The sequence below is a fragment of the Doryrhamphus excisus genome, linkage group LG8, assembly GCF_037039965.1.
Source record: "Doryrhamphus excisus strain RoL-2023G ecotype Guam linkage group LG8, RoL_Dexc_Guam_v1.1, whole genome shotgun sequence".
Classification (NCBI taxonomy): domain Eukaryota; kingdom Metazoa; phylum Chordata; class Actinopteri; order Syngnathiformes; family Syngnathidae; genus Doryrhamphus; species Doryrhamphus excisus.
In genome coordinates, this window is record NC_136364.1 from 9,939,545 (window position 1) to 9,957,905 (window position 18,361).

At 44.6% G+C, this 18,361-nt stretch overlaps 1 protein-coding gene and 9 non-coding genes across 10 annotated transcripts in view; 1 reads left to right on the forward strand and 9 right to left on the reverse strand.

Moving 5' to 3' along the window:
- Window positions 1-18,361, forward strand: part of plekhg2 (pleckstrin homology domain containing, family G (with RhoGef domain) member 2) — a 47,933-nt gene that overhangs the window by 9,363 nt on the left and 20,209 nt on the right. Inside the window, exons 4-5 of the mRNA XM_078792990.1 lie at window positions 7,961-8,044; window positions 14,225-14,736. Of these exons, the coding sequence (XP_078649116.1) occupies window positions 7,996-8,044; window positions 14,225-14,736 (561 nt within the window). The 5' untranslated portion in view covers window positions 7,961-7,995. The remainder of the gene's footprint in view (window positions 1-7,960; window positions 8,045-14,224; window positions 14,737-18,361) is intronic.
- trnar-ucu (transfer RNA arginine (anticodon UCU)) lies at window positions 1,269-1,361 on the reverse strand. The gene is made up of 2 exons: window positions 1,325-1,361; window positions 1,269-1,304 (listed from the first exon to the last, which is right to left on the reverse strand). It is a non-coding gene; the product is annotated as a tRNA-Arg (tRNA).
- trnar-ucu (transfer RNA arginine (anticodon UCU)) lies at window positions 1,582-1,674 on the reverse strand. The gene is made up of 2 exons: window positions 1,638-1,674; window positions 1,582-1,617 (listed from the first exon to the last, which is right to left on the reverse strand). It is a non-coding gene; the product is annotated as a tRNA-Arg (tRNA).
- On the reverse strand, window positions 2,314-2,406 carry trnar-ucu (transfer RNA arginine (anticodon UCU)). The gene is made up of 2 exons: window positions 2,370-2,406; window positions 2,314-2,349 (listed from the first exon to the last, which is right to left on the reverse strand). It is a non-coding gene; the product is annotated as a tRNA-Arg (tRNA).
- On the reverse strand, window positions 2,746-2,838 carry trnar-ucu (transfer RNA arginine (anticodon UCU)). Its single transcript has 2 exons — window positions 2,802-2,838; window positions 2,746-2,781 (listed from the first exon to the last, which is right to left on the reverse strand). It is a non-coding gene; the product is annotated as a tRNA-Arg (tRNA).
- trnar-ucu (transfer RNA arginine (anticodon UCU)) lies at window positions 3,410-3,502 on the reverse strand. The gene is made up of 2 exons: window positions 3,466-3,502; window positions 3,410-3,445 (listed from the first exon to the last, which is right to left on the reverse strand). It is a non-coding gene; the product is annotated as a tRNA-Arg (tRNA).
- Window positions 3,984-4,076, reverse strand: trnar-ucu (transfer RNA arginine (anticodon UCU)). The gene is made up of 2 exons: window positions 4,040-4,076; window positions 3,984-4,019 (listed from the first exon to the last, which is right to left on the reverse strand). It is a non-coding gene; the product is annotated as a tRNA-Arg (tRNA).
- trnar-ucu (transfer RNA arginine (anticodon UCU)) lies at window positions 4,390-4,482 on the reverse strand. Its single transcript has 2 exons — window positions 4,446-4,482; window positions 4,390-4,425 (listed from the first exon to the last, which is right to left on the reverse strand). It is a non-coding gene; the product is annotated as a tRNA-Arg (tRNA).
- On the reverse strand, window positions 5,102-5,194 carry trnar-ucu (transfer RNA arginine (anticodon UCU)). Its single transcript has 2 exons — window positions 5,158-5,194; window positions 5,102-5,137 (listed from the first exon to the last, which is right to left on the reverse strand). It is a non-coding gene; the product is annotated as a tRNA-Arg (tRNA).
- Window positions 5,758-5,850, reverse strand: trnar-ucu (transfer RNA arginine (anticodon UCU)). Its single transcript has 2 exons — window positions 5,814-5,850; window positions 5,758-5,793 (listed from the first exon to the last, which is right to left on the reverse strand). It is a non-coding gene; the product is annotated as a tRNA-Arg (tRNA).

The following is an 18,361-nucleotide window of genomic DNA, read 5'->3' on the forward strand; positions in this document are numbered from 1 at the left end:
GGACTTTTTTTTTTACAATGTTTGAGTTTGTTTTTGCTAAATGACTTGTGAGCGTGAGTGTGTGAATACAATGGAAACAGCAGGCGATGGCATTGTGGCGCTATTGTGCTTCCGTCTGTAGCGCGCTTGTGTTGGCTCACCATGACCCGCTCACTGAGACCACACACACATTAGGATCAAACACATCCATGAATACATGTTCTGCCTCTTCCAAATCATGTGAGCAAGTGCATGTTGATGTTTATATGATTTTTGCCGCCTTTGCCGCACATCACCATCAAAATAAACACAAGGTCCCAGCTGAAGGTCTTTCATGTGTGGACTTGGACCACCTTGGACAAAGCAGCTCAGACAATGTGGTCGGGACTGCTTGGACATGAATGTTGACACCCTGCAAGAACTTTACCTACATCCTGAAAGAGGTAGAGCCATATGGATTGGGAATGGACCACATTCAGAACTTTCAGGGGTGTGGGTAGGAGGACATTAATAAAAGGTTCTGTTTGGCTTTGCTGTTTAACATCTGCTCCAAGACGAACAATGGATGTTCTGTCCTGGTTTAAGTGTTGGAAACCACAAGCTGTAGGAGTCTTGTACATACCTTGTGGACTCGGACAGGGTAGATGGTGCTTTTCTCTAGTGGTTACTTCTCTGGTAGTACTGGTCTTCAATAACTACAGCCAGAAACTTGGTTTTGGGCCCTGTCATTAAATGACGCGGATGGACCAGATACCAGAGAGAGTAGTTTGGACCCCCTCAGTGTCCATTTTGAAAACAATGTCCAGGTGTGTCGGGTTCTGAGCCGAGCAGCTCTAAAATAGTGGAACATTCTAACTGGATTGGGAATGAGTCTCTGTTCCAAGTCTGTTTCTTTGCATCTCGTGTTTTTGGCCTGTTTATAGTTTGCACTGTCCATTGCACCACAGAGTCGTGTTCTATAGTGGTTTAGCTGTAGTAGTCTTGGAGTCTTTGGCTTGTTTATAGTTTGTGGACTTGGACAAGGACAAGGCAGATGGTTCTGTCCTGTAGTGTGTCCTGTAGGGAACGCAGCAAAAGTACTGGTTTTATGCTATCTGGTCTTCAACAACTATAGCCAGAGAGGTCCTTGAAGGACCTCCAGCACGGTCTTGCTTCCTATGTTTTGAGAAGAACATGCTGTCCATTGAAAGTCAGTTTCCCGTCATGTGGACGTTTAGCAGTCTTTTTTCACAATGTTGTCAAAAAACCTGAAAAGGTTTAGTCACGATGAAGAGCTTTGCTCAAAAGCTCAACTCTGATGGGACTTGAACCCACAACCTTTGAATGTCTTACTTCTCATCAATTCTAGAAGTCCAACGCGCTGTCCATTGCGCCACAGAGTCTTGTTCTGGTGTGGTTTAGCTATAGAAGTCATGGAGTCTTTGGCTTGTTTATACCTTGCAGACTGGTAGACAGAGAGGTCATGAAGGACCTCCAACATGGTCTGTTGGACATATGCAACAGGACATTGAATGCGCTGTCCATTGACAGTCAGATTACCATCCTGTGGACATTCAAAAACTGAGTAGGTTCAGTTACGATGAAGAGCTTTGCTGAAAAACTCAACTCTGATGGGACTCGAACCCACAACCTTTGAATGTCTTACTTCTCATCAATTCTAGAAGTCCAACGCGCTGTCCATTGCGCCACAGAGTCTTGTTCTGGTGTGGTTTAGCTATAGGAGTCTTGGAGTTTTGGGCTTGTTTATAGTTTGCAGACTTGCAGACAGAGAGGTCCCTGAAGGACCTCCAACATGGTCTGTTGGGCTCTGTATCATATGCAACAGGACATTGAACGCGCTGGTCTTGGTACTGGTCTTCAACCACAATTGCCAGAGAGTCTGTCCAGAGTCTTGTTCTGGTGTTGTTGTCATGGAGTCTTTGGCTTGTTTATACCTTGCAGACTGGTGCAAGGAGAGTACTGGTTTTGGTCTATCTGGTCTTCACACAACTACAGCCAGAGTGGTCCCTGACAAACCTCCACCATGGTCTGAACAGGAACAGGTTTGGGATTCCCTGGGTGCAGTTTGGAGAGTCATTTTAAAGACTTTAGGATTTGCTGGTCCACCACAAGACACTGGGACAATGTGCATTGTGTGAGGGGTTCACAGGTCATCACTTCGAAAACTGAGCTGGTCTGCAGGAATAGGGTGGACCACTCCAACTGGATAGAGAATGAGTCCCTGCTCCAAGTGTCCTTCTTTGCCTTTGTGAAACGACATGAGTCTTTTGGACAATCTTTTTTGAATGTCGAAAACTTTGATGAAGTCAGGATGAAGAGTTTTGTTGAAAAGACCAACTCTGGCGGGACTCGAACCCACAACCTTTGAATGTCTTACTTCTCACCAATTCTAGAAGTCCAACGCGCTCTCCATTGCGCCACAGAGTCTTGTTCTGGTGTGGTTTAGCTATAGGAGTCTTGGAGTTTTGGGCTTGTTTATAGTTTGCAGACTTGCAGACAGAGAGGTCCCTGAAGGACCTCCAACATGGTCTGTTGGGCTCTGTATCATATGCAACAGGACATTGAACGCGCTGGTCTTGGTACTGGTCTTCAACCACAATTGCCAGAGAGGTCCTTCAAGGGCCTCCAACATGGTCTTGCTTCACATGTCTTCGAGAAGAACATTCTGTCAGTTTACCGTCATGTGGGCATTTAGCAGTCTTCTTTCACAATGTTGTCCAAAACCTGAGTAGGTTCAGTCACGATGAAGAGCTTTGCTGAAAAACTCAACTCTGATGGGACTCGAACCCACAACCTTTGAATGTCTCACTTCTCACCACTGCTAGAAGTCCAATGCGCTGTCCATTGCGCCACAGAGTCATGTTCCTCAGCGGTTTAGGTCCAGTAGACTACAATCCGTAGGAGTCTCTTGGCGTTGTTGGCCTGTTTATAGTTTGTGGACCTGAACGGGCCAGATGTTTCCCAGGTCTTTGAGAAGAACATTCTATCCATTGGAAGTCAGTTTCTGTCCTCTAGTGTGTCCTGGAGGGAATGCAGCAAAAGTACTGGTCTTCAACAACAATAGCCAGAGAGGTCCTTGAAGTACCTCCAACATGGTCCTGCTTCCCATGTCTTTGAGAAGAACATTCTGTCCATCTCACCAATTCTAGAAGTCCAACGCGATGTCCATTGCACCACAGAGTCTTGTTCTGGGGTAGTTTAACTATAGGAGTCTTGGAGTTTTTGGCTTGTTTATAGTTTGCAGACAGAGAGGTCCCTGAAGGAACTCCAACATGGTCTCTTGGACTTTGTATCATATGGAACGCGACATTGAACGCGCTGTCCATTGACAGTCAGTTTACCATCCTGTGGACATTCACCAGTCATCTTTCACAATATTGTCCAAAACCTGAGTAGGTTCAGTCACGATGAAGAGCTTTGCTGAAAAACTCAACTCTGATGGGACTCGAACCCACAACCTTTGAATGTCTCACTTCTCACCCCTTCTAGAAGTCCAACGCGCTGTCCATTGCGCCACAGAGTCATGTTCTTTAGGGTTTTAATATCCCTAGGAGTCTCTTGGCGTTGTTGGCCAGTTTATAGTTTGTGGACCTGAACGGGGAAGATGGTTCTGACAAAGAGGATGCAAGGAGAGTACTGGTTTTGGTCTATCTGGTCTTCACACAACTACAGCCAGAGTGGTCCCTGACAAACCTCCACCATGGTCTGAACCGGTTTTGGATTCCCTGGGTGCAGTTTGGAGAGTCATTTTAAAGACTTTAGGATTTGCTGGTCCACCACAAGACACTGGGACAATGTGCATTGTGTGAGGGGTTCACAGGTCATCACTTCCAAAACTGAGCTGGTCTGCAGGAATAGGGTGGACCACTCCAACTGGATAGAGAATGAGTCCCTGCTCCAAGTGTCCTTCTTTGCCTTTGTGAAACGACATGAGTCTTTTGGACAATCTTTTTTGAATGTCGAAAACTTTGAAAAGTCAGGATGAAGAGTTTTGTTGAAAAGACCAACTCCGGTGGGACTCGAACCCACAACCTTTGAATGTCTTACTTCACACCAATTCTAGAAGTCCAATGCGCTGTCCATTGCGCCACAGAGTCATTTTCTGGTGGTTGTTTATCTGTAGGAGTCTTTGTTTGTTTATAGTTTGTGGACTTGGACAAGGACAATGCTGATGGTTCTGTCCTCTAGTGTGTCCTGGAGGGAATGCAGCAAAAGTACTGGTCTTCAACAACAATAGCCAGATAGGTCCTTGAAGGACCTCCAACATGGTCTTGCTTCACATGTTTTCGAGAAGAACATTCTGTCCATTCTGTCAGTTTACCGTCATGTGGGCATTTAGCAGTCTTCTTTCACAATGTTGTCCAAAACCTGAGTAGGTTCAGTCACGATGAAGAGCTTTGCTGAAAAGCTCAACTCTGATGGGACTCGAACCCACAACCTTTGAATGTCTCACTTCTCACCACTGCTAGAAGTCCAATGCGCTGTCCATTGCGCCACAGAGTCATGTTCTTCAGGGGTTTAGGTCCGTAGGAGTCTCTTGGCGTTGCTGGCCTGTTTATAGTTTGTGGACCTGAACGGGCCAGATGGTTCCCAGGTCTTTGAGAAGAACATTCTATCCATTGGAAGTCAGTTTCTGTCCTCTAGTGTGTCCTGGAGGGAATGCAGCAAAAGTACTGGTCTTCAACAACAATAGCCAGAGAGGTCCTTGAAGTACCTCTAACATGGTCCTGCTTCCCATGTCTTTGAGAAGAACATTCTGTCCATCTCACCAATTCTAGAAGTCCAACGCGCTGTCCATTGCGCCACAGAGTAATTTTCTGGTGGTTGTTTATCTGTAGGAGTCTTTGTTTGTTTATAGTTTGTGGACTTGGACAAGGACAATGCTGATGGTTCTGTCCTCTAGTGTGTCCTGGAGGGAATGCAGCAAAAGTACTGGTTTTCAACAATAGCCAGATAGGTCCTTGAAGGACCTCCAACATGGTCTTGCTTCACATGTTTTCGAGAAGAACATTCTGTCCATTCTGTCAGTTTACCGTCATGTGGGCATTTAGTAGTCTTCTTTTACAATGTTGTCCAAAACCTGAGTAGGTTCAGTCACGATGAAGAGCTTTGCTGAAAAACTCAACTCTGATGGGACTCGAACCCACAACCTTTGAATGTCTCACTTCTCACCCCTGCTAGAAGTCCAATGCGCTGTCCATTGCGCCACAGAGTCATGTTCCTCAGCGGTTTAGGTCCAGTAGACTACAATCCGTAGGAGTCTCTTGGCGTTGTTGGCCTGTTTATAGTTTGTGGACCTGAACGGGCCAGATGTTTCCCAGGTCTTTGAGAAGAACATTCTATCCATTGGAAGTCAGTTTCAGTCCTCTAGTGTGTCCTGGAGGGAATGCAGCAAAAGTACTGGTCTTCAACAACAATAGCCAGAGAGGTCCTTGAAGTACCTCCAACATGGTCCTGCTTCCCATGTCTTTGAGAAGAACATTCTGTCCATCTCACCAATTCTAGAAGTCCAACGCGATGTCCATTGCACCACAGAGTCTTGTTCTGGGGTAGTTTAACTATAGGAGTCTTTGGCTTGTTTATAGTTTGCAGACAGAGAGGTCCCTGAAGGAACTCCAACATGGTCTCTTGGACTTTGTATCATATGGAACACGACATTGAACGCGCTGTCCATTGACAGTCAGTTTACCATCCTGTGGACATTCACCAGTCATCTTTCACAGTATTGTCCAAAACCTGAGTAGGTTCAGTCACGATGAAGAGCTTTGCTGAAAAACTCAACTCTGATGGGACTCGAACCCACAACCTTTGAATGTCTCACTTCTCACCCGTTCTAGAAGTCCAACGCGCTGTCCATTGCGCCACAGAGTCCTGTTCTTCAGGGGTTTAGGTCCAGTAGACTACAATCACCAGGAGTCTGTGGGCGTTGTTGGCCTGTTTATAGTTTGTGGACCTGAACGGGGAAGATGGTTCTGACAAAGAGGATGCAATGAGAGTACTGGTTTTGGGCTATCTGGTCTTCACACAACTACAGCCAGAGTGGTCCCTGACAAACCTCCACCATTGTCTGAACATGGTCTTGCTCCACTTGTCTTATGTAGCAAGAGTCATGTGACACCCTGCACTGTGTTACAGATGGTTAGGAGTCAGCGTACCATCACATTGACATTTAGCAGTTTTCTCTGACAATGTTGTCTTAAAGTGGACATCGAGCAAAGCAGTCTGGCTAAGAGATTTGGGATTTGGAAGGGGGGGCGCACGGTTCCTGGGAGGCCTCCCTGCTTGAGTGATGTCATGTAAACATTAGCACACACGTAGAGAGCTTGGTATAGTGTTTTTAGACGGTTTAATGAAGCTTGTCACATCATTTTAGGCCATTACTAACTTGTTCTTCTATTGTGTTGTTTTTGTTTTATGGCCAATCCTGCTGCCTTTCATTACCAGTCTTCTTTTTTTAAGTACTGCTGCATTTTATTTTTATTACTGGACTTCCTCCTGCAACTTTACATGCTTTTGTTTCAGCACATCGTTGTTATTTTCATTATTTTTTCAGTTAGAAAGTGAGGTTGTGGCTATGTTCCTGCCATGGACATGTTCAAAAACCTTCCATTTTCTCATGTCAAGCTGAGAAACAAAATACTTTTTCTGCAGTGTGAACAAATCAACAGTATAACAACACAACATGTGTTTGTGCGCTGTCATGTCTTGTTGACATGACAAGAACTGACAGACTGAAAAATGGTGCAATGGCGCATATTTTATCAGGCGATCGACAGCAGGTGGTTGCACTTCACTATGAAAAAGGCAGGAGAAGAATTTCCAGTAAGAGTCAATAATACAGTACACATGCTGTGCAATTCAAAGATGTTATCATGATAGGTAGTATTCTGCACCGGTCACTAGGTGTCAGTGAGACACACAAGCACCAGACTTGATCCGCGGAACATCATGCCTTTTTTGCTGTTTTGAATTATCTCACAGCAGGCACAATAATGCGCTACTGTTGTGGATGTAACCCACGCCAAGCTAAAACTCCACCTTGAACCACAACTTCACTTGTTGTTTGGCATCCGCCACTCAGCTCCCCCGAGCACGGGAACTCCTTTACAGACATGAGCATGAGTCTTATTAATGCCTTAATGTTTTATTTTCCCTTATTATGTCTAGTATATAGGGCAATATGAACGGAAAGGTGATCATGGGGGTGTTATTTTTTTAATAGAGAGCTCTAATAATATTAAATGTCTATATTTAGAAGGTTATAAAGAGGTTTTCTATGATCAAATTATGCATTGTTATATATGGTTGTTTTCCTTTAATATTTCAACTGGGCTGCATGGCGCAGAGTGGTTAGCATGCAGGCCACACAGCTGGGAGAGTTGGATTCCACCCTCGTCCATCTCTGTGTGTAGTTTGCATGTTCTCCCTGTGCATGCGTGGGTTTTCTCCGGGTACTCCGGTTTCCTCCCACATTCCGAAAACATGCTAGGTTAATTGGCGACTCCAAATTGTCCATAGGTATGAATGTGAGTGTGAATGGTTGTTTGTGTATATGTGCCCTGTGATTGGCTGGCCACCAGTCCAGGGTGTACCCCTCCTCTCGCCCGAAGATAGCTGGGATAGGCTCCAGCACCCCCGCGTCCCTTGTGAGGAAAAAGCAGTAGAAAATGAATGAATATATATGTATGTATATTTTTGGTTTGCCAGAATTTTAACCATCAACCTGCATTGCCACTCCCTGTTGGCTTGACCCACTTCTTCTGCATGCAGACAGCTGCTCCTTCTTCTTCTGCTTCTTTTAATACAATGGACAAAATTGGGTCACTGTGTATCAATGACGTTGCAGGGGGTCATCATCCTTCAGTGAACACACATTTTTGTTGTCCAGCCAAACGCATCCTCTCGCTTTTTATTGAGTTCTTCTCCTATGGAGACAAGAAGCAATAGAAAGCTGAGCATGTTCTCTGTCTCTCCTCTCCAGCAGGTTTCTTCCTCGCGCTGTGACATCATCGCATCATGCCTGAGGGGTCACGGCGGGGGAGTCCCAGATCATCCAGCAACGCAGGTCAGCTTCACTCAACTAATGTTATTGAATCTTTGATGAGGTGCACCTGAGCTACCAAACGACACTCTTGATGGTCAGTCCCGCTGCATGGTAGACAAGTGGTTAGCATATAGGCCACACAGTCAGGGAATCTGGAAGATCTGGGTTCAAATTTCTGCTTCGAATCGCTGCTGTGTGGAGTTTGCATGTTCTCCCTGTGTATGTGTGCATTCCAAAAACATGCTAGGTTAATTGTCATCTCTGTATGTGCCCTGTGATTGGCTGGCGACCAGTCCAGGGTATTCCCCGCCTCTCACCTGAAGACAGCTGGGATAGACTCCAGCATACCCCAAAGACCCTAGTGAGGATAATCGGAATAGAAAAAGAATGGATGGCTGGACTTCAGTCTTCTTATTAGTCCCAATGCTTTCACTTCCTGACACACACATGTACACACACACATGCACACACACACATGTACACTCACACACACACACACACACACACACACACACACACACACACACAGGAAGTTGCATGGTTTGTGGAACTGGAGAATAGAAACACACACACAGAATAAGTAAACTTTCCTTGTGTTGATGGTAACCATAGAAAAGAATCAAGCAGAAAATAAAGCAACGCCCGAGATAAGCCTTCAGGAAGAGAGACCAAGAGGGGCGGGGGACAAAGGGGAGGGGGGGTATTAGTACCCTTTAGCTCCACTTGTGTTTTTGTTTGTTGGAGTGAACCAAGTATCTGGTCAGCGTCAAGTTCCGCCCTTCTCAGCCTATCACCGCTCAGTCTGAACACCCCCCACCTCCCAACCCCATAAAGCCAGCACCCCCCACACACGCACACTTGCGGCTGTACCTCGCTATGGCCCTGCATTAAAAAGCCCACAGAACTTCACATAGAGAGAACATACACCAGTGTGTGTACGGAATGTACCGAAGCTGGAATGTTCCTGTATGGGACATACAGCTGACCGGAACACAAAGATGCATGGCTGTGCCTCAAGTCGTCTGGATTTTGTGTTCAAAATAGTCAAAATGGTCGGAAATGCTGCTGTGTCTCAATAGATACCCAGATCACATGTACATTAAGTGCGCTCATACTAATGGATGTTGCAGTGATGGACGCTTACCACCCTCAATAGTTGATTACGTAACAAATGGCTAAAGGGAAGGAGGTGAAAATAAGCCACTTTTTAGTAAGTATGTGTGGTAGTAAGTGTGCCACTTGAAAGACAGTAACAGTCAAATGCATGAGTTAGCTTACATGTAAAATCAGTAGATGCCTGCTATTTGCTGAGTTTACGATCTGAGACCATCAGTAAATAGCAAAAAACGTCTATTTTTGACACTCTGAGCTTTATAATATGTCTCACAGATTAACGAAAGCAATTTTAAAGTATAAAATATACAGGTACTCATGATTAGTGAATTATAATGAAAGAAGATCAATTGGAGAACTGCTGGAATTAGTCACAGTCTAGCCTTTAGCCTGCTTGCCTTCTGTGGCTAGCATCGGTACACAAAAAAAACACAAAAAGAAATGCTTATGATGCAGCTTTCAAGTTAAAATCGATCAAGTAGTGTCATAAAATCCACCACCACAAACATGTTTGGAAAGGCTGGACTACTGCGTGAAGAGGAAAGCAAAAGCTCAATGGCTAATTGGCCTCAAGACGAAGGTGAAACTGAGAGCGACAAGAAAATAAATAACACAACAAAGCGTGTGACGAAAGTATTGTGAGGCTGCTCAGTTCTGACAAGGAAGAATGACTTTTCTCGTAGGCTACTGTTTATGTTGCCGTATTACATTTACTGTTTGGGAAAAGAAACACGAGAAAAGCGGCCACATTTTCTTTTTCTTTAAATTTAGTGGGTGTGGCTTAATAGTCCGGAAATGACGGTGTATATTAACTTGGGTTGACCTTGCTGCAAGTCTTGAGGCCACAATGTAACAAAGTTGACTGTGTCACGATGTGACAGCCTTCCAAAAGAAATTCATTCATTCATTTTCTACCACTTATCCTCACGAGGGGTGCTGGAGCCTATCCCAGCTGTCTTCGGGCGATAGGCGGGGTACACCCTGGACTGGTGTCCAGCCAATCACAGGGCACATATAGACAAACAACCATTCACACTCACATTCATACCTATGGACAATTTGGAGTCGCTAATTAACCTAGCATGCTTTTGGAATGTGGGAGGAAACCGGAGTACCCGGAGAAAACCCACGCATGCACAGGGAGAACATGCAAACACCACACAGAGATGGCCGAGGGTGGAATTGAACCCTGGTCTCCTAGCTGTGAGGTCTGCGTGCTAACCACACGACCGCCATGAAGCCCCCCAAAAGAAATTATGACAGATATTGCTCTTTTGGAGATGATATCGTTGTGTCGTTGGACGAAAGCAGGAAGAAGAAACTGATGAAGCTTTGAAGCTCTCAAGGTCGCTGAGAGGTCATATTAGTCGATTGTCGAAGGGAGTTTCCTCAGGACGAGATGACACAATGTAAACACTGGGAAAGTATCAGGATGTGTGGATGTGTGTGTCTGTTCCACACACTCTGACCCTGTAGTACTCATGGAGACAGGATTTCATGACGGCCACAGTTTGACCCTGGAACAGATTACTAAGGGGAAAAACAGCTTACAAATAAGAAACGCAATCAGAAGTTGACTAGTGAAGTTCAGTTAAATCGTTTTTTTTTTAGCAAGTCTTGGTCAATTAGAGTCCATGTTGGCAGGCGTCAGGTGACATGAGAAGTGCTTCCTCATTGGTGGCTCCAGCAGTGATCTTGTGAAGCATCACCTCCTTTGTCGTCGGTGTTTCCTCAGCTATGTTCTGCGACACGTTCGAACAAAACTGGGGGGGGTCAAAGTGCATTCAAACATCTGCTCCCAGTGTGAGGCCCACAAATGGTTTTGGTAAGTGTTGGAGCTTGTCGGTGGAGATGGAGGTGAGCAGCTCGTGAATGTATGTGATGATGTAATGACATGTTGCTGCACAGCTGATGACAAGGCAGAACACTGTAAAGTTTGATGCCTGTCTGACATGAGCGTGTAAGGAGCACGTACAGCGAGGAACCATCGTGGCTGTAATCACACCGTGGATTCCACTCCACCTCAGCGCTTCACAGCGCGCACTTAGAGGGAAATTCCAAGCTAACATGGCAGTGTTGTCAGACACACTTCAGTCTCCCATTTCATGTTTGCGCAAGTTTCAGCGTCCCTGAGAAATCATTTTGGGTCATTAAAGACACAGAAATTTGACCTGGCAAAAAAAAAAAACATGTGGAAAGCGAGTCAGAGGAACAGTTAAAGAACTTGAAGTGATGCCAACATCTTGAAGGGATGCAAAATCTACCTCAAGTTTAATGAAGGACAGGAGGAAACCGAAGTACTTGTTGTCAAAGACATCAAGGAACTGGACAAATAATTGAAGATAGCATCATCTCCACGACAAGGAAAACTACTCACAAAGACTTGATGCATCTTGAAGTCATCAACAATCGACATTATGCCAAATTCAACAATATTAAGCAATACATTTCATACATGGAACATGCCCAGCAAGGTATTATCTGATGTACAGCCATCCATTGTTTATCACGTGTTTATTTCATGCAGCTTTTTCACATTTAATTTCTGCAAATTTAATATTTTTGTAGTTAAGAGCACAGAAAACCTGTTTATTACTTTCTAAATCCGCTTTTTGCCATTATTAGAGCCCTGTAGGCATGAAATAACAACCCTATATTTACCTTTACACTCCTATTATTCTTTGTTTTCACCACAGTGCACAACTGTAATGCACATGCTACGGAATCACTGCAAGGACACAAAAGACAGACGTCGCTTTAGACATAACAAGCTACCGAGCTAATTGGTTCGACTTCGACAAAAGGGTTTCAAAAAGAGTGGGGAAGAAGGACAAATAAGAAGCCAAAAAGATACCACTTCCACAATGAATGGGAGGAGAACTTTTGTCACTCTATCATGTCAGACATGGCATGGCTGACCGCATGCAGGGTTAGGGTACTGTAATCGAAGGTGATGTCTCATCAATGTCACATTACTGCTGCCTAGTGACCAGGATACAACATATTACTTATCTTTCAATATTTTTGACTAATAAAAGGCCACAAAACAGCAATCATTTATTAATTCATTCATTTTTTTAAAGCCGCAACAGAGTGAGGTAAAGTAAGTACATCTTTACTTCAGTATTTGCATACTTGCTTTACTTGGTATAACTTGATGTCCCCATACATTCTGACTTAATGTAACTTGTTAAGCATGTCTGAAACAAATAAACCATATCATACCGTACAAACATCATGGACACACTGAATGAATCACTGAAAGGTCGGAGCAGAGTCCATAGTTGTCCCTCAACCTTCATTCTTCACTTTAGCAAGCAAGGCTAAGAATGCATGGACCATCGTGAGGACCACCATGAGGACCTCAGGGTCCTGATGAGACACATTTGAGTTTTTTCCAACGCGGATATTTCCTTCTTGGCCGTTCATGCCGAGCCGGGAACAGCTGAGGGGATCACGTGGTTTCATGTGGTCATGGCAGTAAAAAAGAAAACCCTACAAGGGAGTTATTAAGACCATCAGTGTTCCACTTTGAGAAGCTCATAAATGCTTTGTTTGTTAGCTGATTGATACGTCCACACCAGCATGTTTTCACACGACATTTTCAAGTCACATACGAGCTGATGAAGGCTACTGTAAATACCATACCGTGCCAACAACTCAGAACCATACACAATACTCCTGTTGCTGCAATTTCACATGAAAACCGAAGAATCCCAGTAAAAATAAGCACAAATGGAGGAAAACCATGTCAACATGCTGCCAGAAGTCAAAGATCCTTTACCAGTGGTGTGCCGTGAGGATTATGTTGTCAAATACGTCTTTGTCCCATTTATTTAATTTTTGTCTTACGTTTTATCTGCACATGATGTTCATGCACCCTAACTTTCCCTAAGAATAGCTTTGATACTTTGTTGTAAATATGTGAGCTCCTGGTGAGCTTGGGTATATAATCCTCAAATTCACTCATTCAAATATCTCCCATTTGACTTGCTCAAAAAAAATTAACTTTTCCTTTCTATGGAAGGACGGCAGTGACAAGCACCTTCCGGCTCACGTACATCCCCCACACCTCACACACATGAAGCGGGTACTGCAACTGACGTGACATTTCTTCGCATTTTATTGTCCGATTAGCAATAAAAATGACGTCACACAAGACATTACATAGGCTGTATTAAGTCAGGATGTACAGTATAATGAATGTTTCTGACTACATGGTTACAAATGACTCAATGCAGAAGTCATGAACAGGCACTTGCAGCAGCCTCATCTTGATAATAGTAATGGGTTTATTTCATTTGAACATGCATCAGATTACAATTGAGTGCATCACATAATCAGTTCACAGTTCCACATGTCCAAAAGGAGTAGGAAGAAGCAAAGCTTATTAAATCTTACCCCTCCATCTGGTACTTTTACAATCAGTAACTGTTACATTTGTTCACTTCCTGCCTTTCTAATATAATTTATGTTTGGAATCATGTAGGAGTTCCTACTCATCTTAGTAGTGAAATTAGTAACCGATGATTAAATTGTCACGTTTATTGACAATGTTGGTTTAGGGTTGTCCAGAATGAACTGTCAACATTTGTGTTGCACACCAGCACGCGTTAGGCAACACCTGCGGAATGTTCTTGTTGTCATAAGCACTGAGAATGTTTCTTTTGTTGTTTTTCTGTTTTCTCTCATTTTGTTTGTTCTGGAATTTCAACACTAACTGCTTTTTTGGTGCTTCCTGAAAAGCGTGCTCGCAGACAGGACAGATGTGCCGACGTGTGAAAGTGATGACACGAAGACGTTAATGTGTTGTTGCAGCAGACTGGGACATTCTTAGATGACATCAGCTTGGATGTTGTCCATACATTGACCATGGCGCTTTGCACTGAGGGCATTCTTGGTTGTTTTTCAATGAAAAGACAAACAGGAAGTAGCGACACTTCCTGTTTGCACACAGTCTAACTTCCTGCAGACACATGTCAACGACAGAACATTGATGATCGGGTGTCTTTTCTCTTCAGGTCTTTATGTTGGGTTTTAAGGTAATTATTTCAGGTGTAGTGATGCTGAAATGTCTTCTTGTTACAGGTGCCAAGCGTCCCTCCTCGGTGTCCTCGCTGAGTGGGATTGTGGGTAGGATGATGTCCTCGGGCGAGCGAGGAGCCTCGTCCTCCTCGTGCACGTCCGTCAACACCGTCTGCTCCGACTGTGAGCGTCCCGCCTCGCTGTCCTTGTCCTCCTCCACCTCCTCGGTGTCCCTCCAGGATGCCTCGCACTCCTCTTCCTCCTCGTCTTCCTCCTCGCTGCCGTACGGCGCCGTGCCCGCCTACACCCCATCTTTGTCTTCATCATCAACACCCAAGAGGAACGGCTCTGACATCAGCCTGGACCTCACCCCCCTCGTCACGGCGCATGATGCAGGCGGAGGAGGGTGTGTTGCCAAGGTGAGCGGAGGCCACGCCCCTGACGGACATCTGGCCAATCCCGTGGCAGCGGCCTCAGAGGCCCCGCCCAGGCAGCTGTCGCGGCTGGAGCGAGTGGTGATGGAGATTGTGGAGACGGAGCAAGCGTACGTGAGAGATCTGAAGAGCATCGTGGAGGTGAGGAGCGGAGTCACTTCACTCATGCTATCTTTCCATTGGCTCACTTTGGTACTGACATCGAGCATCTCAAAATGGCGAGTGTGCAGTGATGAACACACGCCTTCCTGTAGTGGTCATTTCCAGGAAGTACACAAGAACATTACCGTAATGGATTTAGGACAGCAGGAATTAAGTATTTAATTATTCATTTTCTACCGCTTATCCTCACGAGGGTTGCGGGGGTGCTGGAGCCTATCCCAGCTGTCTTCGGTCAAGAGGCGGGATACACCCTGGACTGGTCGCCAGCCAATCACAGGGCACATATAGACAAACAACCATTCACACTCACATTCATACCTATGGACAATTCGCCAATTAACCTAGCATGTTTTTGGAATGTGGGAGGAAACCGGAGAACATGCAAACTCCACACAGAGATGGCCGAGGGTAGAATTGAACCCTGGTCTCCTAGCTGTGAGGTCTGCGTGCTAACCACTCGTCCACCGCCGTGCCGCGCACTATTTAATTATTATCAGGAATTAAGTACACTTAGTAAGAACGTAGTAAATAGTATAACAGTACAGTATAGAAGTGTACTGACTGAGACATAGCTCTCTTTACTGTCTTGCATTTATTCACTGTGAGTGACATGTTGGCCACAGCCCTTCTGTCACAGAGCAGCAACACCTGCAGGGATCATGACATCATCGCTGTTAACCAATCAGATGCGTGAGCGAGGCAACATGTTGAATGTGTGTGTGTACCAGATTTATTGGCCAGGTGTGAATGCCTGCAGGCGAGTTCACCTGCAGCTGGCATGAACACACACTCACACACACACACACACTCAACCAGGATGTGTAACATCTCCGAGACATTCATGTCTTCATCGCTGTGTCAACTTTCAGGATGCTGTCATGCCAGCATCATTGTAGTGTGTAGTTGGCGTCCACCATATTGCCCCTCTGGTGTGGACCAAGTCAACCGGTCTCAAACCAACAGTAGTGCTGTTCAGTTGAGGAGTGGTTCAGTCCAAGTGGGAACTGGAATGTCATGTGACGATGACAAGGCAGTGGGGGGGTGTTGTTGTCTTGGTGTGGCTGGTGCATTGTGGGTAATACGGCTGGACTTTTTGACGACGTAGTTTTTTTCTAACGACACAAGGCGCATGCACGTTGGTTTCACTCCAAAAGTCTGAGCTGAGTGAGAAGCATCCTTTTGAAGTGCAATACAAACTTTCATCGTCTGCCAACACACACACACACACACACACACACACACACAGTGCTGGGTCGTGATGGTGTTTATCAGCTGTGTTGTTTCTCATCACGTTTCCTCTTCTTCCTCTTATTCATTATGTTTTGTTTTGCACATGAGACTCATGTTTGGAAATTAATGGAAACTTTTGTCCAAGATCCAAACCTTCGGCTCAACTTGAGACATTCCGGATATCCATTTTCGACATTCCAAAAAGTCAATTTTTTCCGGGATTGCACATTTTCCACAACAAAATCCCCCTTGATAGTGAATGGAAACTTATAAAGTTCCACATTTCTCAACTGAATGTTCTAACCTTCAGCTCATTTGAGACATTCTGATTAGCTATTTTCCCCACATTACACATTTTCCAGGCCAAAATTCCTTTTCAAATGAATTTTTCCTTCTTTCTCAACCCATTCATACCATTCCAGCATCAAAACAGTCAGGCCAGCAGTCATACCCGAAAGTCCCACTTTTCCCGTAATGACACATTATCAGTACAGCATGTCAATTCAGTTTCCGCTGTGCTGCATTCACACGCAGGTTCTATAGAAATGTGCTTCTTTATTCTAGTTAATCATTGACTGCGTTTCCATGCACACAATATTGCGGCTTGCTATTGTCTTTCTTCAGTTGTGTCTTTGTTTTCTACAATGAACACACACACACATCATGTTCTAACAGTCCCAGGACAACCATGTTGGGGTACGAGAAGGAGATGGCCAGGAAGCTTCTCATAAAATCTTTGCAACATTCCAACCTCAGCATACGTATGACGACACTGTGACTGATGAATGTGTAGTTAGGACTCGTACAATGTTAATAAAGCATATCACAAACTGTTTCCGATCAAGTATGCGGAATGGAAGCCTCTGTCCTCTCCCTCCACCCCGTTCTCTATTTGTGGTTTGCTTGAAATCTGGATTTGATTGAGGCTACATGATGTCACGCTTAGTGGGAATCTGAACCAATGTCCATAATAGGCCTCTCTGTGTGTGTGTGTGTGTGTGTAAGAATCAGAGAGCGGTCACACAGAACGTGGACGCTTTGTTAGAGAAAGTCCTTCCACCTGGCTCCTCTCCTTTCTGGGAAATTGGCAAATAAGTCCAAGTAAGTGGACTTATTAGATTTGATCCATCAGGTTGTGTCCCTTCTGGAGGGTGAAAATGGCGGCCACACGAGACGTTCTTCTGCTGCTGCTGACCGTCGGCCAAGTGGGACAAGTGGGGGGGGGGGGGTGAAAGTTGATGGCACGCCAGAGGAGTATTAAGAGGTGGGGCAAAGATGGAGACAAGGGAGGATTGTGGGAAAGCCAGCAGAGATCAACATGAGGATTGCAGGGAGATTTGGGGAACAGTGGGGGGGGGGGGGGGGGGGGGCAAAGCAGAGAAACAAACAACAGACTGAAAGTGGAATGTGACGAAGACAAGTAGACCAGCTGGGAGGAGAACAAAATGGAGAGCGTGCTTCCTATTTTGATCCACATTCTTTTACTTTGCTTTACATTGCGTTACATTGATTCACTTCACTTGACTTTATGCTACACTATTACATGTACATGTACACATGAAAACATGACAGAAAGGAATTGAGAAGAAAAAAAAAAAGAAAAAAAAAGAAAGGAATTAAGAAGCATTACATTACATTGTTATGCTATGTTGTATCACTTTCCTTTATGCTATATTATGTCATATTGTGCTACATTATATTTATGTTACATTATGGTATGTTATGTTATGTTGCACTCCAGCTGCGACCCTAATGAGGATAAGTGGCATAGGAAATGGATGGTTGGATGGACGCACGTTGCGTTGAGTTGCATCACTTCACTTTATGCTGCGTTATGTCACATTGCGGGCGGCACGTCGATCTAGTGGTTAACCTCACAGCTAGGAGACCAGGGTTAAATTCCCACCCTCGGCCATCTCTGTGTGGAGTTTGCATATTCTCCCCACATTCCAAAAACATGCTAGGTTAATTGGCCACTCCAAATTGTCCATAGGTATGAATGTGAGTGTGAATGGTTGTTTGTCTATATGTGCCCTGTGATTGGTGTGAGGAAAAGCGGTAGAAAATGAATGAATGAATGAATGTCACATTGCGCTACATTACGTTTATGTCACGTTGCATGATGTTATGTTACATCACATTATGTTGCGTCACTTTATGCTACATTTTGTTACATTACACTGCATTACATTTACGTTACACTGTTACACTGTGTTATTTTGCTCTGTATTGTGTTGGCTAACTTCACTTTGCTTTGTGCTACATGATATGATATTATGCTATATTACATTTACGTTACGTTACCCTGCAGCCTTCCCATCCCTTGCCTTTACTTTACTTTGCTTTAGTTAGAAAGCAGACACTGCAGTGTAGT